A 21,221-nucleotide genomic window follows, 5' to 3' on the forward strand; every position below is an offset into this window, starting at 1 on the left:
TGGGCAGCAGGCTGCAGCCTACTGTATGTCGCTGTCACCGAGTCTGACGTGGAGCGCTGCAACCAATGGCAGCTGAGCTAGTAGACACTCTCCTGATGCTATACCCAATAGGAGAGCGCGGATCTGGGCAGTGCCCGCCCCTGTGCCTGCTGCTGGGAGGGGGAGAATAGAGACGCGATGGCCTCACTGTGTCAACATTCCCCATGTGTGTGACCGGGGCCTGCGTGTCACTGGGGGGCGGCCAGGTAAGCTGCTGCTGCTTTCATGTTCCCTGTAGCCGGGGCTGCCTGGCGCTGCCAGTCCTCCACCAGCCTGTCACTCCTGGCCGCCGGGACATACAGGGTTAGCACTCCAGATGGCCAGGGGGACTTACACTCACCCCCTGCGGGCACTGTCACCTCACACAACATAGCCTATAGCCTGTGCCCAACATACTGTGCCCACATTGCCTGGTGTGGTGGGCTACTTATCTGTACTAATATATATATATATATATATATATATATATATATATATATATATATATATATTTAGTTATTTTTTTTTTTTTTTCTCAATACTTATTATATTGCATAGATTTATACATACAGTAAATACTCTTTGTTTTTAAAACAATATATTGCCTTGTGGTCTTATTTATTATTATGTATCTACTTGAAGTCATTACTATTCCTTACATGACCTCATGTAAGGAGACGGCAATGTCAGTATATATGTTGGTAAATTGCACAAGTTAGTTCAGTCATATAGAGAATATTGGGCAGTCACTTTTTTGAAGACTTATCTCTATAAGATGACCATTGTTTTTCTCTTGAAGACCCCTCTGCTATGTGACGGCTTCCTCCTCCCTGAGAGAATCCCTTTCTACAGTAAATATGCAGAACCCCTATATATAAGGCTGAGGGCGGCCCAAATCATCCCCGGGGTGCAGCACAGCTGTGGATCATTATGACAACATAGAAAATGTCAACATGGCAGGGTCAAAAGGTCGACACACACATTTGGTCAACATTGGGATGGTCGACAGTGAAAAGGTTGACATGGGGTTTTCATGTTTTTTCCCTAATGTCGACATGGACTACGAAAAAGTGCTTCGCATCCCCTTCAGTGGTCGACACAATGACTGTCGACCTAGTGACTGTAGACCTAGTGACCGTATACCGTGCGTGCAGCACAGTATCAGAATTACCGGTCCACAGGCAATACTACTCGGAGATTATCCCCCACAATACACACACACAATTATACAGCTTCCACACATGTTTATGTCACTCAGGGTCAGGTACAGATGTAAGCTTCACCAACAATGTATTATGTTTATTCTCTGTCTGTGCTTATTAATCCTCATTATCACCATTACATGGTGACTTTCCTTGGCCTGTGCTAGATACAGGAAATGACAGCTGCAATCTGCTCATAGGACCATTTTCTGTCAATTAAATCCCACCAACTAATTGTACTACAGCGTTCCTGCTCCTAGCACCCCGACAATTACACACACACACACACACACACACACACACATCTTTTCAAAGACCTTCACAGGCTAGCAGTATGGGGGCAATTAAATTAGTAACTTGTCACCAACATCATTGGGGTGCCAGATGATGCCCTGACAGTGGGGATTCTGACTCACAGGGGCTATTCTCCCTTGTGTGGGTCCACAACCCCCATAGAGGGAGAATAGAACCTGTGGCGAGGATAGCGAGCCACCAGGCCCGCAGCATGGAGAGCGCAGCGAGCCCACAAGGGGCTTCTTTGCGCTCGCCCCTCTGTCGGAGCACCAGCAGTCGGGATCCCCATTGTCGGAGGCGCATACCACACCCCATCATTGCATGGTTTTCCTTGACACCCATAAAGGAGCACAGGAAAACACGCTGTGTCAGGCCTATTGTATGAGGCAACTATGTGTGCTGCTGAATATTGGGCCTAATTCATGTTTGCATGTAGTGGCCGATGTTCACACAATGGAGTGTTTGTCAGCAAACTGCACATGTGCTGTGATTGCAGTTAGCATAGGATAAGGCACCTTTACAATCGTGCTTGTAGTGAGGACGTAGCGGCAAAGTGATTGACAGGAAGGGAGTGTACGTACGGCTCCACATGTTTAGTTGTTGACATTGATGAGTTGACCTTTTCCTTGTCGACCGTGTGTAGTCATCCTGCTACACCACACTATTTTGTCTGATACTCTCTCATGGCAAACATCCTCTATGTCTGATCCTATTCTGTCTCAGTCACCCCACTGGTCCCTGAGTGATACTGACCCTGTGGGGGTAATGTGAGAGCATGGAACTTGCAGGCATCAGTGAGCTTCTGCCGACTGTGCCTGACAATCATATAAAAGGTAACACCTGATATACCTTGTACACTGTGTCCTTCATTACATCATCATTGTTCTCCTGCGCTCGATTAATGTGATTTATACTTCCGGAATGACATCTTATCCACAACAATGACAACTGTAGGTTTTTACTTTTGCATCGAGCAAAGTATTTTCTTGGTTTTCTCTATTTGTTTGTTTTATTTAGATTACTCTCCATCCTTTATTATATGATTTTACAGATTTTTTATAAGAATGTATTTTTGATACTGTAATTTGGACAGAAGAAGGAAGCTTATAACTTCTATAGGTAGAGAAAGCGGGGGGTTGGGAGCCACACTAGGTATTGCCCACCTAGTGTGAATTGGGTCAAGAGAGACCCCTTTCGCCACTCCGGTGGGGTTCGGCCTGAGTTGCCTGATACCAACTTTTATTAGAAGTTGTGTCCCTATGCGGGGTAAGTGGTCTCTGTGTGTTGGCGGTGCTCCCGAGTCCGATTGTATGCAATGAAAGGGAGAAGGGAAAGTGGACTCTTTTTGTGGGGCACTCATTTTTGTTTTCTGATTCTGATTTAAAATTTAACTTTTATTTTAGGTTATTTAAGATAAGGTGAACGTACATGTCAAACAAAACAAACATCAAACAGAAAAGGACAAATAACATAAATTCTGCAGTGAGCTTTTTATAATATGCTATGCAGAGTGAGTTCTATATCAGAACGTACAATAAAGAGATGTGCCTAGCAGAGCTAATTGCTATATCCGCTAGGAATCGTCTGAAGGGTTTTTATAAGTTATTTATGGGGAAAAGATTTCTCTTCAGTGGCCGTCAGTCCACCTTGCTGGACGCGCGTTTCGCCTGTGTGTGGGCTTGTTCACCAGTGTCGCCCTTCCCCCATAAAGACTTAATTTGCAAAAGCTCCACTGAGTTTGTTCTCTCTTTATGGTTGAGGTTACCAAACTGTGAATGGGAATTTGGGCTATGGCAGCAAATTAGGGCTATGTCTGCATTGTCCTTGTATAACAGGTAGTTTTCGTGTGTTTTATATTACAGTAAGTACTATAGTAAGTCCTTTTTAGAACTCATTTACAAACATGGTTACAGCACACCTCCCAACTTTTGCTGGGACTGATTACGTGCCCAAAAAGTTGGTGTGGCCTTGACTGGGTGAGTGTGTCCTCACATCACATCCCCTATTTTCCTCATTATGGGGTGTGTGCACAGTGCTGCTGCTTCTCCCTGCACTGTACAAGGGACCAATCACTGCTTAGCAGTGCAGCACAGTTGTAACACTGTATTTCCAACATGTGGGATTTCCCTGACTCAAGCATCTGGAGAACAGGGAATGTTCCTTGATATGTCCCTAATGAATGGAGCCTGTAAATCTCTGCACTTTATTAATCTGCCCCATCTGCACTGCAACATGTGGTTACCAATGTGCAACAGTTACACAGTTACTTGCTTTGCTCCCTACCCTTGTGCTCTTCATCCCACCCATCATATCTGATTTGTACCTTGTGTCTGTTTTTGGCAGCAGGATGGTGAACACTGTGCTATGGGCAGCAGATATTTGGGGCAAAGTATACACTCTGTCTACAGATGGCCAACAGTGGGATCTATGTAAAGACGACCATCTCCAGTTCAAACGTATATCTGCTGTACAAGCGTGCTGCTGGGGCATCGCCGGCAACAATGAGATATATATCTATGTACATGCCAGCGACCTACCAATCCGGTACCAGGAAGAGACCTACGAGAATCAGGTGTGCAATCCAGGTCACTTGTATGGGTATGGTTATATCTATTGGATGTTGTTGGTCTAAACCAGGCATGTCCAACGTTGGCCCTCCAGATGTTTTGAAACTACACATCCCAACATGCTTTTAGCATTCTCTAATAGCTAAACTGTGGCAAAGCATGCTGGGATGTGTAGTTTCACAACATCTGGAGGGCCAACGTTGGACATGCCTGGTCTAAACTAAGAATTGTGATAATTTCAAGTTTTTTAATATTCATTTTTATTTAAAAAGAGATGAGAAACCTTCATTACAGTACATAGAAGAACTATTTATGGCCTAAATCCGTGACCATTGACAATGCTGGAACTAGCGACAATACAGATAATAATGCAGAAGCAGAAAGTGCATTGTTCCCATGAGTCACATTAGCTCAACTCAACATCAGGGCAGTTATTCTGGTTAACTCGCAAAGGCAATTTCCTTCTGAAATGGACAAAACCATGTACACTGCAGGTGGGGCAGATGTAATATGTTCAGAAATAATTAGATTTGGGTGGGGTTTTACTTCAAAGTGAGATCTATATTTCAGTGTAAAAATAAAGCAGTCAGTCACATTGCGAGTGAACCAGAATAAGGCCCAGGTCTGCCATGTACTGTAGAAGCCAATACAAGGGGAAATGATTTGTTTTAAAGTATTACTCTAAGCTCTGTACAATATACATTCCAGCTGAATGAAATGATTACGCATGCTGGTGAAATAACATTACTTTCTGTGAGACACTTCATAGATAAGAATTGGTCTCTGCCATCCTAGGGTTGCTGCGTCCAACAAGTGCTCTTATCATGTATAAGGAAGGTTGGGCATCTCCAGGGCAACATGGGGACCTCTGTCTTTGCCAAGATTATTTGAGCACAGCATCAGTAGGTCTCATGCACCCGAGAAGCGAGATACACATTCTTATTTTATGCTTTATTTTGATGTTTTAAATTTCGTGGTATTTGCATTTATTTATTTTTTAGAAATGTTAATCGATGATAAAATAATGACAATATTAAGTCCTCTTCAATCCTCCTCTTTTGACCTCTGTGTGCTGCAGCGCTGGAATCCAGTGGATGGGTTTTGTGAGAAGCTGCTCCCGAGTGACCGCTGGCAGTGGAGTGATGTCACTGGCTTGAAGCACCAGCAGCTGGACAGCTTTGAATTGCCCTCGTCTCACTGGGAGTGGGAGTCTGATTGGTACATTGATGAGAATATAGGAGGAGAACCAGCAGAAAAAGGGGTAAGTACTGTTGCTTGTTTGCAAGCCTGGAATAAGCAGTAGAGGTGGAGAATACAACTCGAAGGCGCAAAGCTGTGTAATCTCTACATTATGAGCGTTACCTCCAAGAACTGAACCCCAGACTTCATTAGTGGACACCATACTCAAGGCATAAAGAAACCTTTATTAGCTTCAAGACACCTTAATCTACCGTGAGTTGGGGGATTACTACCTCCAGACGTTAAACTCCTCATTAAAAGAGCGGAAGTGTGAAGACCTTCTACCTACCGTGAGTAGGGGTATGCCCATCACTGCACATTCTAATTGGTTGAAATGAAACCTGAACACTAACACAGTTTATATTTATTATTTATTTTGAGAAAACACTTCAGTAGAACACCAAGAAATACAGTATTCCTTACAAAATGATACACAGTTTTGCACCTTTGAGTTATATTCTCCACCTCTACTGCTTTTTCCTGTTGTTGAGGTGTGGGTGACACCTTGGAGAGATACATTTTGGGCAGCAAGTTGCGCCATTTACGAGCACTGTATAAATTGTTTTTTATTACAAGCCTGGAATGTCTAAAGGTCCATACACACTGGACGACTATGCCCAGCGTGTATGGACAGCGATGATTGCTGGGGGGAAAGCCGCTCATTGCATACACACTGAGCAGCTTTCCCCCCCTTCCCGGCACCATCATCAGGGAGAGGGGACCGCTTTGCATAGTGCAGCACTATGCAAAGCCATCCTCAAAGCCGCTCATCTGCTGGTATATCACCATACAACATACAAGAAGTTGTCTGCAATAGGGATCTTCCATGTCCTGCTAAGGAACGGTCTATGAGACCAAAGGGGAGATTTTAAGGCACCTACAGTATCTAACCAAGAAATGATGAACATTGCTCAGCAGAAACTACCTATATTGCCCCTTCAGTTCCATCTCTCCCATTCCCATGATGCAGGAAAGACTTCTTACGGGGCAATTTGGGACATTATAAGTGGCAGCAGGTGAGACACTGGGATTATTGTGCATTATGTAGTATATGACCCACCAATTACAGCGCCAGTTATACCACTGCTACTCTAACACTGGTCAGCGTGCTGCAGCCCTGCTACTCACAGCAAGAGATGATTGATATTAGGTATCCGACTCATAGATCTACAGTGTCTAGATACACAGTGAAGAGGTCGATAACAAAAGGTCGACATGCAATAGGTTGACAGGGGGAAATGGCAGACATGATTTTTTTCCCAATTTTTTAAACTTTTTTCAATTTTTTAAAATTCATCATCCACCACAGCATAACTCCGAGACCATATCCCTGGTGATTCTTGCTAGAATCGTCCCGTGTGTACGGGGCTTTAGCGGTGAATGTTAGGAGGTTATAACTGGAGGAAGAACGGAGGGAGAGTGAACAGAAATTATGATGAGGATGTAGGTGGGGGCAGAGAGATTGAGTAAGAGTGAGGATCAGGAAGTTGAACTGGATTCAGAGGGGGATAAGCAGTCAGTGAGGTAAGTTGCAGAGGAGGTAAGCTGGCACAGAGCAGGTAGAAGTGAGATGGGCTGCAGAGTTCATGATGGATGGAAGCAGGGAAAGGTGACTAGGGAGAACCAGAGAAGAGGAGCTAACAATTGCCAAAGCAGGAGATGCTGAGTGATTGGACAAATCATTATTTGGCATCAGTATGAGAAAAGGCCTGATCTTAGAGATGTTATGGAGATGGAATGAGAAGTTACTTGCTGCAATATTTGCTAATGGAATCTCATTTGCAGGGCTGGACATACGCAATAGATTTTCCAGCAACATACACAAAGGATAAGAAGTGGAATTCGTGTGTGCGTCGCAGGAGGTGGATCCGATACAGGCGATACAAGTCTAGAAACATCTGGGCAGATGTAAGTGTCTTTTACGAACAGTGTGAGGTGTTTATTTGTCACAATTGACTTATGTATGCTTGATATTAAGGTACAGATATGTCCCTATACTTTTTGGCTTCAGTCTCACCAAACAGCCCTTCTCAGCGTGACTGATTCCTGTGTGGATACAGTCACAGTCTAGCATCCCTCTGTAGTACACTGAGTGGTGTCTCACAGCGCCTAGCATCCCTCTGCAGTACACTGAGTGGTGTCTCACTGCGCCTAGCATCCGTCTGTAGTACACTGAGTAGTGTCTCACTGCGCCTAGCATCCCTCTGTAGTACACTGAGTGGTGTCTCACTGCGGCTAGCATCCCTCTGTAGTACCATGAGTAGTGTCTCACAGCGCCTAGCATCCCTCTGTAGTACACTGAGTGGTTTCTCACTGCGCCTAGCATCCCTCTGTAGTACACTGAGTGGTGACTCACTGCGCCAAGCACCCCTCTGCAGTACAATGAGTGGTGTCTCACTGCGCCTAGCATCCCTTAGTACACTGAGTGGTGTCTCACTGCGCCTAGCATCACTCTGTAGTACACTGAGTGGTGTCTCACTGCGGCTAGCATCCCTCTGTAGTACACTGAGTGGTGTCTCACAGCGCCTAGCATCCCTCTGTAGTACACTGAGTGTTTTCTCACTGTGGCTAGCATCCCTCTGTAGTACACTGAGTGGTGTCTCACTGCGGCTAGCATCCCTCTGTAGTACACTGAGTGGTGTCTCACAGCGCCTAGCATCCCTCTGTAGTACACTGAGTGGTATCTCACAGCGCCTAGCATCCCTCTGTAGTACACTGAGTGGTGTCTCACTGCGCCAAGCATCCCTCTATAGTACACTGAGTGGTGTCTCACTGCGCCTAGCATTCCTCTGTAGTACCATGAGTGGTATCTCACTGCACCTAGCATCCTTCTGTAGTACACTGAGTGGTGTCTCACTGCACCTAGCATCCCTCTGTAGTACACTGAGTGGTGTCTCACTGCGCCTAGCATCCCTCTGTAGTACACTGAGTGGTGTCTCAGTGTGCCAATCTAGGCAAAGAGAGACACCACTCAGTGTACTACAGAGGGATCGGTAGTACACTGAGTGGTGGCTCACTCTGCCTAGCATCCCTCTGTAGTACCATGAGTGGTATCTCACTGCGCCTAGCATCCCTCTGTAGTACCCTGAGTGGTGTCTCACTGCGCCAAGCATCCCTCTGTAGTACCCTGAGTGGTGTCTCACTGCGCCAAGCACCCCTTTGTAGTACCCTGAGTAATGTCTCACTGCACCTAGCATCCCTCTGTAGTACCATGAGTGGTATCTCACTGTGCCAAGCATCCCTCTGTAGTACACTGAGTGGTGTCTCACTGCGCCAAGCATCCCTCTGTAGTACACTGAGTGGTGTCTCTTTGCGCATAGCATCCCTCTGTAGTACACTGAGTGGTGTCTCACTGCGGCTAGCATTCCTCTGTAGTACCATGAGTGGTATCTCACTGCACCTAGCATCCTTCTGTAGTACACTGAGTGGTGTCTCACTGCACCTAGCATCCCTCTGTAGTACACTGAGTGGTGTCTCAGTGTGCCAAGCTAGGCAAAGGGAGCCACCACTCAGTGTACTACAGAGGGATCGGTAGTACACTGAGTGGTGGCTCTCTCGGCATAGCATCCCTCTGTAGTACCATGAGTGGTGTCTCACTGCACCTAGCATCCCCCTGTAGTACCCTGAGTGGTGTCTCACTGCGCCTAGCACCCCCATGTAGTACACTGAGTGGTGTCTCACTGCGGCTAGCATCCCTCTGTAGTACCCTGAGTAATGTCTCACTGCACATTAGCATCCCTCTGTAGTACACTGAGTGGTGTCTCACTGTGCCTATCATCCCTCTGCAGTACAATGAGTGGTGTCTCACGGCGCCTCGCTAGGCCCTTAGTCAAAGAAATACTCTTAGACCAAACGTTTAACAGACCAAAAGACATTTATTTATATAGGTCTGCTGAGTGGATATGCTGGTCTATCTTGTTCCGCCTATCAATGACAGCACATGTGTCCACCTTCCAGGCATGTAGGAACAAGAACAAGGCCACATCTCCTTTTTAGTGAAAATATATTTTTTGTCAAGGCCCTGTAGACTGTAATGAGTCCAATGGGGTAGTAGCACAAAGTCTCCCAAGTTTTTGTATGGGTATTCAGCAGTGATGCCAGGCAGGGGCTCTAGAGCAGTGCAGGCACCTTCTGTGCCACCTGTCATCTAAAAACAAAAAGGAAGTAGCGCTAATAACACCAATGAACATTAATAATGGTAATGTTTAATGACATGAATTAAAAACAAATAGATAATGTAAAACCACAGGCTCCGTTCCTATAAATGCCACCGCTGGAAATAATAGTTCCAATAGTATCCAAAGGAAGGTATATAATGGGCACCAGTTAGTGGTATGTTGGTAATAGATGGATAGTTACCACAGTTGCCGTAATTGGGTCACCAGGAGGAATTGTTCCATTCGGAGTGCATATCAGCACTATCTCTCCAATGCAGGTGAAGGTGCCAAAGTCCAATGGAAATAATTTGCAGAGGTGCGCAGTGATGGCGCAAGTGGTGGCTGGTCCGGATCTAGTGAGATAAAAAGTGCTGGGTGCAATGTCCAGGGTCCTAAGGAGCCCTGGACATTGCACCCAGCACTTTTTATCTCACTAGATCCGGACCAGCCACCACTTGCGCCATCACTGCGCACCTCTGCAAATTATTTCCATTGGACTTTGGCACCTTCACCTGCATTGGAGAGATAGTGCTGATATGCACTCCGAATGGAACAATTCCTCCTGGTGACCCAATTACGGCAACTGTGGTAACTATCCATCTATTACCAACATACCACTAACTGGTGCCCATTATATACCTTCCTTTGGATACTATTGGAACTATTATTTCCAGCGGTGGCATTTATAGGAACAGATCCTGTGGTTTTACATTATCTATTTGTTTTTAATTCATGTCATTAAACATTACCATTATTAATGTTCATTGGTGTTATTAGCGCTACTTCCTTTTTGTTTTTTGTATGTAATTTGTAAGGGATTGCTCACCCCTATAAGTAGCTGCTTCGCACACGCACCCCATACCAGCGCCCATTACTGTTGCTTGGCAACATCGGTTTTTCTTGTCCACCTGTCATCTAGCAGTAGACCACATGCTGCCATACTTTAGACACTCAGTCACCGGTCTGCTCCCTCTTTAACGCTGCAGGCTATTTGATTCAAGTGTCAGTCTCCTTTACCGTCCTTCCTTCTCATAGGTCAGCAGGTGTTTATTAAACTGCAACAGATATAAAACAAATAAACCAGAGGTCATTACAGAGACTGGGTACAGTAATTACCAAACTGCAAACGTGTGCCACATAATTGTACAGAACATTACTTGTTCAAATTGATCTTCCACAATATAAAAAGGTTAATTAACGGTTACAGCTGAGCATTGAAGGGCAGAGGGGGTTTGCTAGCGCTCAGTTACCTTTTGAGCGAAGGGGCTGCAGAGTATTGAAGGGCAGAGGCTTTATAAAGATCTAATAGACATCCCTGTGGCCATATAGGTTTCCTTATTGTAGAACCCAACACATACATAAGTAGTTTCTGGTGTTAGTATAACTGTACAGATGGAGCCGCTCTCCATTCTGGCGGACGGCGTCCTGCGCCGTCCGTCAAAATGGGGGACGCACAAGCGTGTGAGACACTCGTGCATCCCCATCCACTGGTGCTAGCGAGCTATACAGATATGGCACACTGGTGGAAAGGGGGAGAACAACCTCATCTGTATAGCATTAAGGTGAAGTGGGAAATATCTGCGCACACCTATTCAATCTCGTCCGTTTTGGCTGTCTTCCTTTCATGCAGATTTGACATGGTAAAAAGTCAAATTTGCATTATTGAAAACGGGCGCAACATTGCTGCATCTGCTGCCGTTTTTGACAAAATACACGTGGATTGGCGAGTATTCCGACTGTCTAAATTTTTATGACAATCGGAGCTTGAATAAGTATTGTTGAATTTGCCGATATGTTTTTTGGGAAATGAGATTGAATACACCCCTTTATGTAGAACACAGCAATATGATCCAAAAGTTCTGTGTATGTCACTGAGAGGGACAAGAGGAACAGAGAGGGACAAGAGGGATCACATAGTGACAGGGAGATGGACAAAATGGACATAGTGACAGGACAGCAGGGATAGCAACAGGGAGAGTGACAAGAGGGACAGGGACATAGTGACAGGGAGTGTAAAAGCAGGGACATAGCTACAAGACAGCAGGGACAGAGAGAGGGAGAGTGACAGCAGGGATATAGGGAGAGGGACAGAGAGGGTAGAGCGAAATACAGCAGAGACAACGGGACAGGAGAGACAAAGAGGGACAAGAGGAATTGAGAGAGGGACAAAGATGGAGAACAGAGACATAGTGACAGGGAGATGGACAGAAGGGACATAGTGACAGGACAGCAGGGATAGCGACAGGGAGAGTGACAAGAGGGGCAGGGACATAGTGACAGGGGGAGGGACAGCAGGGACATAGCAAAAGGACAACAGGAACAGAGAGAGGGAGAAGGACAGCAGGGATATAGGGAGAGGGAGAGCAAAGGACAGCAGAGACACCGGGACAGCAGAGTCAAAGACGGACAAAGAGGGACAGCAGAGACATAGTGACAGGGAGATGGACAAAGGGGACTTAGTGACAGGACAGCAGGTATAGGAATAGGGATAGTGACAGCAGGGACAGAGAGAGGGACATCAGGGACATAGTGACAGGGAGAGGGAGAGCAGGGACATAGCTACAGGACAGCAGGGACAGAGAGAGGGAGAGTGACAGCAGGGATATAGGGAGAGGGACAGAGATGGAGAGCGAAGGACATCAGAGACAACGGGACAGCAGAGATAAAGAGGGACAAGAGGAATTGAGAGAGGGACAAAGAGGGAGAACAGAGACATAGTGACAGGGAGATGGACAGAAGGGACATAGTGACAGGACAGCAGGGAGAGTGACAAGAGGGACAGGGACATAGTGACAGGGAGAGGGACAGCAGGGACATAGCAACAGGACAGCAGGAACAGAGAGAGGGAGAGTGACAGCAGGGATATAGGGAGAGGGAAAGCGAAGGACAGCAGAGACACCGAGACAGCAGAGTCAAAGAGGGACAAAGAGGGAAAGCAGAGACATAGTGACAGGGAGATGGACAACAGGGACATAGTGACAGGACAGCATGTATAGGAATAGGGAGAGTGACAGCAGAGACAGAGAGAGGGACATTAGGGACATAGTGACAGGGAGAGGGAAAGCAGGGACATAGCTACAGGACAGCAGAGACAGAGAGAGGGAGAGTGACAGCAGGGATATAGGGAGAGGGACAGAGATGGATAGCGAAGGACAGCAGAGACAACGGGACAGCAGCGACAAAGAGGGACAAGAGGAAGAACAGAGACATAATGACAGGGAGATGTACAGAAGGGACATAGTGACAGGATAGCAGGGATAGCAACAGGGAGAGTGACAAGAGGGACAGGGACATAGTTACAGGGAGAGGGACAGCAGGGACATAGCAACAGGACAGCAGGAACAGAGAACGGCGGAGTGACAGCAGGGATATAGGGAGAGGGAGAGCGTAGGACAGCAGAGACACCGGGACAGCAGAGTTAAATAGGGACAAGAGGAACTGAGAGAGGAACAAAGAGGGAAAGCAGAGACATAGTGACAGGGAGATGGACAAAAGGGACATAGTGACAGGACACCAGGGATAGGAAAAGGGAGAGTGACAGCAGGGACAGAGAGAGGGACATCAGGGACATAGGTACAGGGAGAGGGACAGCAAGAAGGACAGCAGGACAGAAAAAGGGATGACTGGGACAGAAAGAGTGACAAAAAAGAGTGATGACAGAGACCTATAAGTTGGAGATAGAAAGGCAGTTGGGCTTTATTACCTTAGGCTCAGATCGGAAGCGGAGATGGCTGGGTTCGGTGGAGGAGAAGGCTGTGGACAGCTGCAGTGGTGGTGCAGAGGAGCCTTTGGACAGCTGCAGTGGTGGTACAGAGGAGTCTGTGGACAGCTGCAGTGGCGGTGCAGAGGTATCTGTGATACAGACAGAGAGAGTGACGGCAGGTAGAGTGACATCAAGGGCAGAGGCACAGGTAAAAGAAAAGCAGGGACAGAAAAAAGGGACAACGGGGACAGAGCGAGTGATGATAGGGACATACAGGTGGGAGAGAGAAAGGCAGCATGGTAAAATTACCTTACCTTAGGCTGTGATCTGGGGCGTTTGTGTGGAGGAGGCTGGGTTCGGCTGCGCCGATGTGGAGGAAGAAGCTGTGGCCAGAGGAGGCTGTGGTCAAAGGCAGCGCTTCAAAGGAGGCGTTGTGGAGGAGGCTGTAGTCAGCTGCAGTGGTGATGTGGAGAAGGCTGTGATCTGGACATATAAAGTGACAGCAGGGTCAGAGAGAGTGACTGCAAAGGCAGAGGGACATGGCGCCTCTCATTTGGTGAGGGACGATGAGGCAGCAGCAGCATCCCTCTTGAAGTGGGAGCTGCAGCTTCTGGCAACCCAGGGAGGAGAGCCAGGCAGCCCCATGTACGCTCCTGGCAGGGATCGGGCTCTGGGAGCGGTAAGAGGGAGGGGATCTGGGTCACCCCACATGGGTGCCCGGGGGGGGGGGGTTCAGTGGAGGAGAGAGGACAGCAGCGGCACCAATGCCGGGATGAGAGGGACCAGCAGCATTCAACATTGTAAATGCAGCAGGTTGGTCACTTCCCCTGCGCCCTGCTTCCTGCTTACAGACAAGGGCTGCCTTTGAAACGTTAAAAGCACTGGATTTGTGATAAAGAAGTGCCGATATGTCATACAGCCGCATACCAGCTGAGTAACAGTATATCTCACAACTAGTATTAGGATGCTAGTGTATTATAGCACAGATCCTTTTACTTTATCTTCTATTATAAAACCAGGAAATGTTAGAGTGCTGACTAATATTAAACCAGGCAAGCCCCATGTTACAATATATATAGCACCTGGAATTTGTGTGACAGAGGTGGTCATACCTGCATTGCAGATACCCTGTACTCGGACAGGATCATTCGCTGATTTTCGCTATTCTGCGTATCCATGCATGCATTCAGAAAATGCGACCACAGTGTAAGTGCCTGCGGGGGTGATGACAGGGCATTGGACAACGGAGGATTGTCAGGACTGTTTGCGAGGTGGGCTGCGGCGGGTGCGTGACGTGACATGTAGCCGCCCTGACACAAAACATCACAGCTAGGCTGCGCAGGCAGGGGGCTATTTCAATCCATCACGGGGAGGGACCCTGCATGTGGGGCGGTCTTGTCCTGTGCTGGGCAGCCCCCGCATGTTGGAGACAGCTGTTATAGTTTTGCGATTTCTTGCAAAATTACAACTGCTACTGAATTATGCCCTTACACAGTTTTATAATATTATAGAGTAATAAATAATTGTCCTGTGTGAATAATATTTAATATGGCAACTTGGACTAGGAAATGTAATATTTTTGTACAGTTCACCCTTCTACTCACCAGAGACGTTTACTGGACAATGTTCTAGAATGATCTGGCTCGTCTACCGGCCCTCCTTGGCTAATGCTTCACTCACATCATTAGTGCAGTGGATGCAGCAAAGAGGGGAGTTCTCTGGGCCTCGAATCTGGGTCTCATGACGGCCCCTTTTGTACCAGCGTACAGCCCCACTGTGATGACTTGGCCGATTTCTCCTCCAGGCCCAGTGATTAGGGTCTTCCGCCATGACCTAGAATAATTTAAGCATCCATGAATATAGTGTAGAGTAACACAGCCCATCTAGGTGCCCATTTCTTTCTCATACATTCACTTTTACCAGAACTCTGTTACCTTTATGTGGGGACGGTATAATATACACTGTCTATGGATTACCATATCTCACCTGTCAGACTCACATAATACACACATTTCACCTCATGTAAAGAAAAGTTTACCTTTGGATTGCTAACTGAAACCCAAGTCATAGAATGTGAGCTGCAGAACTGAGCACGCATTAAGTCTCCATTCCCTCCATTATACAGTACTATATCCAGGGCTGTATAGTCCATATTAACTGCCAGGTGCAAAATAAGTCTGTCATTATTACTAACCAAGTTACAGGTGGCCCAATCCACCCTGGCCATGAAGCCCATCCTCCGCAGCAGGTCGTCCCTTCTCTGGTGCAGGTACTTCTTCTTCTTCTGCCATGTCTTGCCAAGGGCCCAGGGGTAGATCACTCTACAGAACTTAACGTCCTCCTCCATCTGGTTTGCTAAGAACCTGGAACAACACATGGACAGTTAGCAAGAGACAAACATTGTACATAATGGGCCTTATTCGAGTTCACTCTTTCTGACAAAATCCTTCTTAGATGGACAAAACCATGTGCACTGCAGGGGGGCAGATGTAACATGTGCAGATAGAAATAGATTTGGTGATTTTTTGGTGATTCTTTGCAGGGTAAATACTGGCTGCTTTATTTTAACACTGCACTATAGATCTCGCTTTGAAGTAAAACCCCACCCAAATCTAATTAGATCTGCACAAGTTACATCTGCCCCCCTGCAGTGCACATGGTTTTGTCCATCTAAGAAGGATTTTATCTGAAAGAGTGAACTCGAATAAGGCCCATAATAACAGACAGTAACTAGAACATATATCAGAAGAGACACAAGGTGATAGGAGCAGAGATTGGGTTAAGCCAGTTTGCATGTGAGTGGATGGATGAGTTATGTAGATGACCAGAGATGGTCGCTGATGAAAATGACACACTGCCGGGAGAAGAGGCAGGGGAAGTCGCTGGTCGGAGGAGCATGCTCCTCCGACCAGCGACCATTAGGGTGCAGAAAACGGGAGCGCACCCAGCGATTTATCGTCGGTGCACACTCCAATCGCTGGCAATATGGTCGCTGACCGATATTTGCCCGTGTGTACGCACCTTGAGAGAAGGTTATAAATCACCCAGTTTGATGGGTTGACAATTAGTGGATCAAATGTATTAGTAAATTCTGGAACAGAGTAAAAGTTCTGTAATTAAGGTAATTGATGAGATACTTACAAGGCGGCAAAGAAATTCCTCCCATACTCCTCTGTCTTCAGGCCTGCCCGTTTGAAGTACACAAGTACCATGGCAAGGAGGTACTGGTCAGATACCCTGAAGCCAGTGTCCCGCAGAAGAAACCGCTCTATGTATTTGTCCTCTAAAGAGAGAAGAATAAATAAGCTGGGATAACATTCAATCATCACATTTATATTAGATCAGAACCCTCACTACTGACCTGCAATAGCATCTATATTCTAGTGCAGGGGTGGGCTATAAGTGACCCTCCAGCTGTTGATGAACTACACATACCAGCATGCCTTGCCTTCATTTTGCTATTTGGCCATGCTGAATCTGATGCAAGGCATGATGGGATGTGTAGTTTATCAACAGCTGGAGGGCCGCTTATAGCGTACCCCTGTTCTAGTGTCATTTATTCTCCCCACAATATGCACATGTGCAGCTCTCTAGAACATTATTACTTCGTGGTTTTGGACTGTGTTGTCCCTATAACTCCAATCTGAGATAGGATGTGGCAATACATGTACATCAGATACAGTGATAAGAGAAGTATGACTTACTCAGGAGCTCATAGAACGCCGCACGCTCTTCCGGCAGCAGGAAGGGGGCCTCCACCTTGTTGGCCATCTGGCCATGTCTTCTCCATATGCAGGGAGGGGGAGGAGAAAGTGACATCAGTTCAGTAGATACAACAGGAGGACATATCCCAATACAGACCTGTTATGTGTTACTGTATCTGCACAATGGGAATATTAGGTAACATCTATGCAGAAACAGATATTTGCCCAATGTTTCTATCATCCACCCTAACTTGGGTGACAACTTTGTCACTTCAGGCAGCTGTTAGAGCGCTGCGGAAAGAGGCCAATGCATGTCTAATGGAGAAGGACATTGGGTCTGATTCAGACCTGAACGCTAATCTACAAAGTTGCAGAGAACTGCGAGAAGATAGCCGCAGACAGAAAGAAAACCCGCCCTGTGTAAATGTGATAGTGAATTGCGCGAATCCATGAGCAATTCTCTCACCATCAAATGGTTTTTCCAGTCTGGGCCAATGTAACGCTCCATACACATTAAGCGTTATTGTTCACAATGTCGTCTAGTGTGAACACTCAATATAGTAGTTAACAATGTGTGCCCGAGCCATCGTTACCGATGAGTGATATTTACTGAACACGCAGGTCAATTTGGCAATATAGCCAAACGACTTGCATGTTCAGCGGGTCCCAATGACGTCACCGTTCAGGGTGTACGGGCAGTATCGGCCACACACGGCTGATATGGTTCATTATTTCGGATCATATGGTTCATATATATTAATAAGATAAAATAGTCCACTTACTGGTCGTCTCTCTTATCTGCACCAGCCCATATCTTCCTCTTCTTTGGAGGGAGCTGATAGGTGGAAGGACCTGGAATTGACCTTGACGAGAGAAGGATTTATGTTACCAAATTGTACCTCCATTTATGTACATGTTATTGCCCTGTAGCTGTTGCACTGCACCTCAGTTATAGTCATGTCTGTACCATACTTACCTACTTACGTGGTCTCCTGTCTGGGAGGAGACCCTACAAGAGACTTCCGGGAGCAGGGATCATCATTACCCCTCAACCCCCTAGACTATATATTGTCATGATCCGGAGTCTAAAGAACACTTACCTTTAATCTAAATGCCTGTCCAGACTTGATCTGAGGTATACACCTTAATAGACTTCAGTGCAGTGATCTGGCTTTCTCTCACGTGACATTCAGAAACCAAAACCTGTCTGCCTGATTCTGACATCATCCAGCTGGGTCCAATCAGCCCCGCCCTGATTCCTATAAGTATGCTGGGGAAATGGTCTAGAGTTGTCAGTGCAATGGTGTCTACAGCCTAAGTAGCATCTAAGGATCTGCTCCTGTGTTATTCAGCCTCCAGACCAGTGCTATTGTCATCTCCAGCACAGCCTGACTCCTGGCAGTTCTGCTGCATTCTCTCCTGCTGATTCCAGTCAGTTCTGCTCCTGCAGTTACCACAGTGTCTATCTGGTTTGCCATCGGTTCACCAACGTTGTCAACGACCACTGCGCTTCCCATCCACCTACAGCTCTACTACCCGGTACCATCTTCTATTACCAGACACCCTTCAGAGAGTCATCATCAATTACAGCCACCATCGGTGACCTAACATCGAACAGCTATCATCATCGGTGTACTTTCTTTCAGTGACTGTGTTATTGGTACTTTCCCGAGCTACATACTTACCTGCAGTGCTCCATTGTTGTCTCCGACACACCATCGATGTTCAACATCGGTTTCTGCAAAGTGAACCTCCAGAATCCAGATCACTGTGATATTGTGTTATTGAACATTTCTAGTTACTGTATTGCTGGCTCCAGTCCAGTCCTCATCATCTCAGTGATGTTTTCCTTATCTCCAGTCTTCTGAAGTACTTACCTGTCTATATGTGCAAAACTCATTAAACAACCAAGTTTTCATTTTACCTCAGCCTCAGTGTCAAGTCAGTCCTCAAGTGTGACAGTTTGCACTGACCAGATGAATCCATCGGAAGGACAGGATCGGATTACTGGGCCGATTCAATACCTGGCAGCCCGTATAGAAAATCAAGAGGCTGCACAGAATCAGGTCATCTGTGTTCTACAAGATCTGTCCACAAGCTTGGATAATATACAAACTTTACTACGAGGCACTGGGGCTCCTCCAGCAATCAAGGTAGAAACTTTGACTCCTGCATTCATCCCGGCACCTCGCCTACATTTACCTACTACCGCAAAATTTGATGGATCTCCCAAAAATTGCCGTGGGTTCATCAATCAATGTGAAATCCACTTTGAACTTCAGCCAAGTAACTTCCCGTCAGATTGCACGAAGGTAGCTTATCTCATTTCGCTCTTCTCCGGTTATGCGTTGGATTGGGTATCACCCCTCTGGGAGAGATCTGATCCTCTGCTATCAACCTATACAGAGTTCGTGGCTTTCTTTCGTCGTATATTCGATGAACCAGGATGTACATCATCTGCTTCCTCCAACATCCTCCGGCTTCGGCAGGGGTCCAGAACTGTGGGCCAATACCTGGTGCAATTCCAGACATTAGCTTCGGAACTTTCATGGAATGAGGAAGCCAAGCATGCAGCCTTTTGGAACGGATTGTCTGAACGCATAAAAGATGATCTTGCCACCAGAGACTTACCCCCAAAATTAGATGACCTCGTGTCCCTGTGTAATAAAGTCGATCTAAGATTAAGGGAAAGGGCTATTGAGAGAGGAAGGACTTCGTCTTTCAAAACCTCCACCACTTCTCAACCTCGCTTCAATTCATCCCAAAAAGAGAAACCTCAAGCCCTAGCTCACCAAGAAGAGGGGCAGTTAGGGGTACTCTTTACCTCTTCCTCCAATACAGACTGTGTCCTCCAAGTCTTCCTGAAAGTTGCCCAGCATGCAAAAAAAATTCCTGCTTTGTTGGATTCTGGTGCTGCCGGGAACTTTCTCACCATAGATGGAAAATCCCCATTGAAAAACTTTCTAATCCAGTCTACGTTACTGCCGTGGACGGTAGTAAAATTCTCGGAGGAATTATTACTCACAGGACTCAACCTCTGTCGTTAAAGGTTGGAGTTCTTCATTCTGAACTAATCAGTTTCTTAGTGATTCCAAAGGCATCTCACTCCATGATCTTAGGTCTACCCTTGCTCTGTCTTCACAACCCCACGATTGACTGGAATTCTTCTCAGATCTCTGCTTGGGGTTATGTTGCTCTAAATCCTGTCTACAACAAGTAGTTCCTGTTCGGAAATCTTCTACTAAATCGTGTGATGTACCTCCTCCAGCATACAGAGAATTCACGGATGTATTCAGCAAAGCTGCCGCTGATGCTCTACCTCCTCATCGTCCTTGGGATTGTCCTATTGACCTCATCCCTGGAAAAATACCTCCCAGGGGTCGGACATACCCGTTATCTCTTCCAGAGACCCAGGCGATGTCTGAATACATCAAAGAGAATCTGGCTAAAGGGTTCATTCGAGCATCCTCCTCTCCGGCCGGAGCTGGATTCTTCTTTGTAAAAAAAAAGGATGGAGGGCTAAGGCCCTGTATTGACTATAGGGGTTTAAATTACATCACTATTAAAAACAAATATCCATTGCCTCTAATTACTGAACTTTTTGATCGGGTTAGTGGTGCCACAATCTTCACCAAGCTTGATCTCCGAGGGGCCTATAATCTAATTCGTATCAAAGAGGGTGACGAATGGAAGACGGCATTCAATACAAGAGATGGTCACTACGAATACCTTGTGATGCCATTCGGTCTCAGCAATGCCCCTGCAGTCTTCCAGTTCTTCGTAAATGAGTTATTTCGTGACCTGCTATACCATCATGTAGTAGTCTATTTGGATGACATCCTTATCTACGCCAATAACCTGGAAGAACATCGTCACTGGGTCAAGGAAGTTCTGACTCGCCTCCGCTCTAACCATCTCTACTGCAAATTAGAGAAATGTATATTCGAAGTGAAGTCCATCCCATTTATAGGATACATCATCTCTGGGTCCGGCCTTGAAATGGATCCCGACAAACTTCAGGCAATCCAAGGTTGGCCAATCCCAACTACCCTCCGAAGTGTCCAACGCTTCTTGGGATTCGCAAATTATTATCGAAAATTTATCAGAAACTTCTCCACTCTAGTAGCACCAATTACGGCTCTCACCCGCAAGGGAGCAAATCCTGCTAAATGCCCGGAAGAAGCTATCAAAGCTTTTCATCTCCTCAAAAAGAAGTTTATGTCCACTCCAGTTTTAAGACAGCCAGATGTTACCTTACCCTTCACGCTAGAGGTCGATGCCTCATCTGTGGGAGTTGGGGCGGTACTATCACAAAGAGGTCCTGACAATCATCTGCA

At 46.4% G+C, this 21,221-nt stretch overlaps 1 protein-coding gene and 1 long non-coding RNA gene across 3 annotated transcripts in view; one reads left to right on the top strand and one right to left on the bottom strand.

Moving 5' to 3' along the window:
- The first annotated feature begins 11 nt into the window (after positions 1 to 11).
- Positions 12 to 21,221, top strand: part of LOC146020214 (tectonin beta-propeller repeat-containing protein 1-like) — an 85,697-nt gene continuing 64,487 nt past the window's right edge. Inside the window, exons 1-4 of one of the 2 annotated variants that reach the window (XM_083153171.1) lie at positions 12 to 245; positions 3,861 to 4,086; positions 5,160 to 5,342; positions 7,106 to 7,228. In XM_083153171.1, the coding sequence (XP_083009297.1) occupies positions 3,862 to 4,086; positions 5,160 to 5,342; positions 7,106 to 7,228 (531 nt within the window). In that variant the 5' untranslated portion in view covers positions 12 to 245; position 3,861. Of the gene's footprint in view, positions 246 to 3,857; positions 4,087 to 5,159; positions 5,343 to 7,105; positions 7,229 to 21,221 lie in introns of both variants that reach the window. The other variant, XM_083153170.1, reaches the window with a different exon arrangement.
- LOC146020213 (uncharacterized) lies at positions 10,271 to 13,623 on the bottom strand. The gene is made up of 3 exons (XR_014450736.1): positions 13,495 to 13,623; positions 13,181 to 13,329; positions 10,271 to 10,532 (listed from the first exon to the last, which is right to left on the bottom strand). It is a non-coding gene; the product is annotated as an uncharacterized LOC146020213 (long non-coding RNA).

The sequence above is a fragment of the Crinia signifera genome, chromosome 7 (genome assembly GCF_055691185.1).
Source record: "Crinia signifera chromosome 7, ASM5569118v1, whole genome shotgun sequence".
Lineage (NCBI taxonomy): Eukaryota > Metazoa > Chordata > Amphibia > Anura > Myobatrachidae > Crinia > Crinia signifera.